At 26.7% G+C, this 7,125-nt stretch overlaps 1 protein-coding gene and 1 non-coding gene across 2 annotated transcripts; one reads left to right on the top strand and one right to left on the bottom strand.

Moving 5' to 3' along the window:
• Nucleotides 1-4,200: 4,200 nt before the first annotated feature.
• On the bottom strand, nt 4,201-4,321 carry Trnal-caa (transfer RNA leucine (anticodon CAA)). Its single transcript has 2 exons — nt 4,284-4,321; nt 4,201-4,246 (listed from the first exon to the last, which is right to left on the bottom strand). It is a non-coding gene; the product is annotated as a tRNA-Leu (tRNA).
• A 61-nt stretch (nt 4,322-4,382) lies between these two features.
• Nucleotides 4,383-6,636, top strand: LOC132922667 (uncharacterized). The gene is made up of 2 exons (XM_060986300.1): nt 4,383-6,399; nt 6,469-6,636. The coding sequence occupies exons 1-2, from the start codon at nt 4,906-4,908 to the stop codon at nt 6,475-6,477; spliced, it is 1,503 nt and encodes a 500-aa protein (XP_060842283.1). The 5' UTR covers nt 4,383-4,905; the 3' UTR covers nt 6,478-6,636.
• The last annotated feature ends 489 nt before the right edge of the window (nt 6,637-7,125 follow it).

Raw genomic sequence — 7,125 nt, 5'->3', positions numbered from 1 at the left:
CGTTTATCTGTTATTTATTTGTTTAATTTAAATGATATTTCTTTAATATTCGACTCCCCGTTCGGCGTTGACAATATTATGATACATATAAATTATAAATAATATATTAGTTTTCCTTTTTGAGTACTTATTAATTTAAATTATATTTATTTTTTTTTACTTTCAATAAATACAAAATACATATACATAGATTGTTTATGTTTTTCGTCTTTAAAATCAAGTTTAGTATGTCCAAAGAATGATTTATTTTTGAACAAAAATAAATTTATCTACGTGTTAGTCGTAATATACTTCTCAATATAAATTATAAACTCATAAAAATGACATAAAACGTAGTTAAAAACCTTATAAAGTTACTATAAAAATATGTGTGTAAAACATTTTAAAATAATTAGTTGACCTTTAAAATATAAACTTTGAAAATAAGTTATGTTAGTTTTTATACTATAGTATACTAAACACTTAAAAAAATAAACATGCGTTACCATATAAATTATGTATACGTATGTACAAACACATGTATCATTTAATATAGTACATTAGTACACATTAAAATATATAAATCGTCAAATGTAAACAAATAAAATACTCAAACAATATTATAGGTACTATCATAATCTTTAACGAAAGTAACGAAGTTAACGAAATTAGGTTTTAGCCATCTAACTATACGATTGACTGAAATTTGAAAGTAGATAATAACAATTATATTATATTATTTTACAAGTATGACCAAATAATATGAACATTTAAAATGCTTTAATATGTAGTATTGCAAATTGCAATAATGATTTTATTAGGTACAAACACTTTAAATTACTGTATTGCATGTACTTACCTACCTACTGGATTTTTTATTAATAACACAAAACTTAAGTATATTTTATGTAAATGTACCTAGTAACTAAGTTATACGACACACATTAGAAATTTCAAACCTTACAGTTTGCGTGATCGCTGTCAACCTCATTTTTAATTATATACAATCATAAAGTATATGAATATATGAAATATGAATATACATCAATTATTATGGTTATTATACTCATTATTATTATTATTATTTTTAAAATCAAAAATAAATGTAAAAAAAATAAAAGATTGATTTTTACTGTTATTTTAATAATTCAATTTTTATATTTATTTATAATATAAGTCATGTTCTTTGTTTATAAAACAATTTGATTTTCGTCTTCAAATTTTTTTTTATTAACATTAAAAATTTAAAACATAACGAAAAATATTTAGTTTTTAGGCGTACAATTTAAGGTACATTTAAGTACTTACACATACTCATGAAATATTTAGGTACATAGTTTTTAATTTTTCATACGTAAAATTCCTTAGATATGTTTAAAATAGAATCATATAATGACTTATAGATCAACTAAAAAAAAAAATGTATAATCTTAAATTTAAATATTAAACATATCTAAAATGAAAACAGAAAAATAAATAATTATTTTATTTTACACGCAAAAATATAGTTTCTATTTAAAATTGATTTTAAATTGTTGAAATGGATTTAGTCATTAAGTTTAAATAAAGTTCGTTGTTTATACAATTTAATTAAGTTATAAATAAATTTAAAGTTTACATATGAACGAAGCGGAATGACAGAGACTTTTCTAGAGTATACTATACAAAATATTGGTCTACTATTCCGTTCATTTAAACTTTGAGAATTGAGAATACTTATCATTAATTAAAATAAATTGTAGGAAATTTAGTTTGTTTTAATTGAAAAATACTTTGGAAATTAAATTATAAATATACGATGTCAATCAAAAAAGGAATAACATTATAACTATAAAAAATAGTAATAAATGTATGCAAACATATTTTTTTTCAATGTTATTTTGAACTTTTATATTATTTAAAATCGTCTAAGAAAAAATATTTTCAAAGCGTTATAATTCTTTTCCAAATAATGAATGATACTCATTATCACTCACTAGTCACTGTGTATAGAATAATGTGATTTATAAAACCGAAGTTGGTATATCTAAATTCAGGCATACGAAGTCATAAATTCATAATAAACTATAAGATGTTCAGACCGCTTAATTAGCCATCTGAAGGACTGAATAATATTCTGCCCGTCCGTATATTATACGAAAAACGCGAATTCATTGTAGGTATTTTCCGGTTTATACCATTAGCCACGCGCAATAATGTTATACAAACGGATTTTACCGTGCTAGTTAGTAATTGTTTCGCAAATAAATTATTATTATTATTTGTAGTCAGTGTCGTTTAAAATAATAATGTCATCGTCCACTATGGAAAACTAAATATTATGTAAATATTATATGAAGACAAATCGGTTTTTAACTACGTCCTCTATACGCGTTGACGTTTTTTAAGGGTAACCTTATTTTATTTTTTTTAGCATTTCAAAAAAATATTTATTTATAGATCATCGGTGTTTTGACAGAAAATTCAGAATAAACACGTGTCCGCAGTAATTTGGTATCAAGGATAAACTCTGAAATATCGTGTTAAATACTTTGTATCTATTGTATCTAGATATTTTTTCTTTGATGTGTTTTTTTTTCGTCGAGATATACTAAATATGTAAATGGAAGTAGATTTAATATTTTTTGAATTTTTTTTATTATTAATAATTTTGGAATATCCATATGGTCGGTAATCTGTACCTACAGGCTTTGATAATACAATTTTCTGAAAACCTATTTTTTTTATAAACACGTATAATGGGACTGTAGCTGTTCAGCATCAGAACCGTTTGATGAAGTCAACTATTGGCGTTATTTTATCGACAAAATATGTCAAATACGTAACAGTAACAATTTGTATTCGAATGCCCAACGTTGATTCTGGTAAAATAGACGTGATGGGATATTTTGAGTAAGTGCACTATGGGTCATGAATACTACTCCAATAAGACGAAACTCTCGATATACCACTGGCCGTATACAGTCTATGCGCACAGTACGTCAGTACGTGTACACATCATGCACGCCATTATAATAATAATAATATAATAATACAATAATGTACAGTATAATGTGCATTAAGTTGTTGATGCACACTATTGTTCGGATTAACCTGTCCATTATCGTATTATTGTCGGTAGCTATTTAATGAATACAACATATGCTGGCGCAGCTCGAACAACCTTTCAGCCGATAGGTCAATTAACTCGTATGGCAATAATTATTTACGATTGATATCGATATTATCTACGTATCATCTATGTACCAGATACCTACTATGCGGTTAATTAAAATTATGTCCACATGTATACAATATGATAATACGGATCAAGTATAGTTATTGTCACACAGTAGTGCAAATGTTGGCTGTGGTTCAATATATGTTCTACTTACAGAAAAAAACTATAATCTATTATTTAACCAATCCAATACAAGCGATACACTTATAAATAAATTAACCCCCCCCCCTTACCGCCCCACAAGTTCCATTTTCAACCAAATACAATAAAGCAGTTTCCTCCTTTCGCCTAAAAACAATTGCATTGTTTTCGACCACGGTTTCGCGTTCAACATTTTGGGAAGCACTGTCCCGAAATTAGTTTAAGTAAGCCATTTAGCATAACCCAGAGAGCACCACGAGGAGGCGGCTTCTATTGCTCTCCAAAAATGTATTGTGTTTGAGTACATTAAATTAATTATTATGCATCATTTAAATAGTCGTGTTCGTGTGGTTGCATTAAACATTAAAACAATTATTGTATAATATAAATAAAAACTGATGTATATTGTATACATTTATACGTACATATTATATTAAATTAAATAGGATCCATTTCCAACATTTTTCTGAAGATAGGAAATTAAAAGAACGTTAATTATAAAACAAAGATAAAATCCATCAATTTAATAGTGGAAAGTCAAGTCAATATGAATTTATCAATTTTTTTTTATTCAATTATACAATTGTTTGATTAAATAGTAACTACTAATTAACAATCACATAAAATATTTTTTAATAACTAATCATAAATAACCTATACTATTGCATCCCATTGTTTATAAATTATAACTAAACAATAACTAATAACTGTCATATAGGTATTATTATAAATATTACTTTTGTAATAGAAAAAGAAAATTAAATATAAAATAGGTATGTTAAATATTATATAGAAAATTAATTTTAAACAATAAATTATTAATGTTGTTTTTAAAAATCGTGAAAAAAATGCAAAAAATTTGTCAGAAGTGGGATTCGAACCCACGCCCTCAGATGAGGACCAGAATGCTCGATTCGACCTGCATTGCAGGCCAAGGTTCAACCTTGAGTCTGGCGCCTTAGACCGCTCGGCCATCCTGACATGTTGAATGCAACGAAAATATGTTTTATTAAGCTAAATTTATATAAATAATGAATTATAAGTAGGGCTGGGATTTTGATGCAAAGGCATCTTTTTTTCTGGTGTTTTGAAACATTGGTCCGTAAGTATAAAATGTGTTTTGGGTGATACTGATTATTTTAAAGAATTTTTTATTTTGCATTTTTTGCATTTTTTGACAAAATTAACTCTTAAATGCATTTTTAGGACATTTTTTATGTTTTTAGTGCATTTTCTTGGTTTTTAGAGCATTTTTCATAATTTCTTCATAAAATGAACGAAAATTGTTGCGATTCACAAAAAACTTTCGGCAAACTGCTGACGGTACGCTAGGGTTTTCCCCGAAAATTATCACCGTTATATTATACCTATTATGAATTATTATTTTTATTACACCATACATACATACATAGGTACAAGTTATCGTCGATAACAATTTTATCATAGCTAGGCTTAGATAACTATTACTGAATTAGTAACCAATTAGTACGTCCGCCGTCGTAGTCTCGATAGCATTCGTTGTGTTTCGTCGTGTCGTGTTTTTTCGTGTGATTCATAAGTTCAATATGCCGAAAGTAAAAACGTCGAAATCAAATCGATTAACGAAATATGTAAATGAATTCGGTAAAGAATTTTTTTCTACAGACGGTGAAATATTATTTTGCAAAATATGTGAAATAAAAGTGGCTTCTGAAAAAAAATTTACCGTTGTACAACACATTTCCCGAGATAAACACGTTCAAGGATTACGTCGCCGAGAACTTAAATCGGACCAACAGGTATCCACAATGCAATTTATAAATGAAAATCAGCTATCTCCGTTTTCTTATGATTTGACTAATGCCTTTCTTTCGGCCAATATACCACTTAATAAACTTGAAAATCCAATATTAAAAGGTTTTTTAGAGAAGTATACCAATAAATCAATTCCTGATAGATCGTCAATTAGAAAAAATTATGTAAGTAAATGTTACAATAATACCATGAATAAAATAATTCAATATGCAGCAGATAAAAAAATTTGGGTTTCTTTGGACGAAACAACCGACGCAGAAGGACGTTTTGTTGCAAACTTCATCGTAGGTACGTTAGAAGTCGGTTGTCCTGGAAAAACATTTCTTTTAAACTGTGAGGTATTGGAAAAAGCGAACCATTCTACTGTTGCTAAAATGTTCAATAATTCTCTATCTTTATTGTGGCCTGGAGGTATTCAATATGACAACGTATTACTATTTGTAAGTGATGCAGCACCTTACATGGTGAAAGCTGGAAAGTCAATCCAGTCATTTTATTCAAAAATGATACATGTGACTTGTATTGCACATGCCCTGCATCGAGTCGCTGAAGAAATAAGAGGGAATTTTTCGAAAGTAGATAAATTAGTTTCAAATGGGAAAAAAATATTTTTGAAAGCACCTTCCCGCGTAGAGAAATTTAGAGAAATAGCAAAAGGTATACCTTTACCGCCGCAACCAGTTATAACTCGTTGGGGAACGTGGTTAAACGCTTCAATTTATTACTGCGAACATTTTGAATCTATCAAAGAAGTTGTCAATGCACTTGACAGTGAAGACGCTATTTCTATTAAAAAAGTGCAAACAGTAATTAAAAGTTCTAGCTTACACAGGAATTTAATTTATATAAAAGCGCATTTCGGTACATTGCCTGAATCGATTACTAAATTAGAAACTCGTGGACAGACTTTATCAGAATCTTTAAGAGTATTAGAAGATATAAGAGTTTTAATAAATGAAGCACCAAATGAAATTGGTACTGCAATAAATAAAAAAATGGAAAATGTTTTGAATAAAAATAAAGGGTTGAAAATACTACAAAATATTTCAAAAATTATAAATGGTGAAAAACCAGATGAAAACAACATACCGGAAGATATAACGACGGACGATATTTCACACTTTAAATATGCTCCAGTATCATCAGTCGAAGTCGAAAGAAGTTTTTCTACTTACAAAAGTATATTGTCCGACCAACGACGATCATTTTTATTTGAAAATATAAGACAGCATATCATTATTCAGTGCAATAGCGATTTTGTTCAGGTTAGTATTAATAACAACTAGCAAAAACAAATTAAAATGTTAAAATTTTTTTTTAAATTATTATTTTAGAATGAATGATTAAGAAAACAGAAGCATAAAAAAACTAAAGAAGCAACAACGTACAATAAACAAAAAAAAATACATTACTGTAGTATAATTTAAATTTTTTTCTAATTTTTAACCTATAATAAATATAATTTAAATGCATTTTTTTAGTGCATTTTTTGAGTTTTTTAAGTCATTTTTGCATTTTTTTAAGGGCATTTTTTGAGATTTTTTAGGGCATTAAAATCCCAGCCCTAATTATAAGTTTATATTATTCTACTTCAAATTTATACAGTTTTTATTTAAATATAAAAATAAATCATAAATATATCAAATCCTATAGTTTAAATAATAATAGAATACAAATTTAACATATTATTATATATTTAAAAATAAATAACAATAATTATGATTCAAGATAATATACTGAAGATTTACTATAATATTGGCGAGGACACATATGAATTACTCCGATTCAGCCTCTTAAAACTTTTTTCCATCAAACTCCAAAGGTGTTTTTTTGACTGAAAAAAATTTAAACTATTAATTTAATTTTTAATCCAAACTATTTTATATATTTGAATTATTATATTTATAGGTATACAGGTACTTATATTTTAAAATTATTAGATCAGAAAATATAAATACCTAATAAAAAAAAAAATTAAATTAAATTAACAT

This window comes from Rhopalosiphum padi, chromosome 2 (assembly GCF_020882245.1).
Source record: "Rhopalosiphum padi isolate XX-2018 chromosome 2, ASM2088224v1, whole genome shotgun sequence".
In the NCBI taxonomy this organism is placed as follows: domain Eukaryota; kingdom Metazoa; phylum Arthropoda; class Insecta; order Hemiptera; family Aphididae; genus Rhopalosiphum; species Rhopalosiphum padi.
Note: the sequence above shows the minus strand (reverse complement) of the source record. Positions and strands in the feature narration are given on the sequence as shown.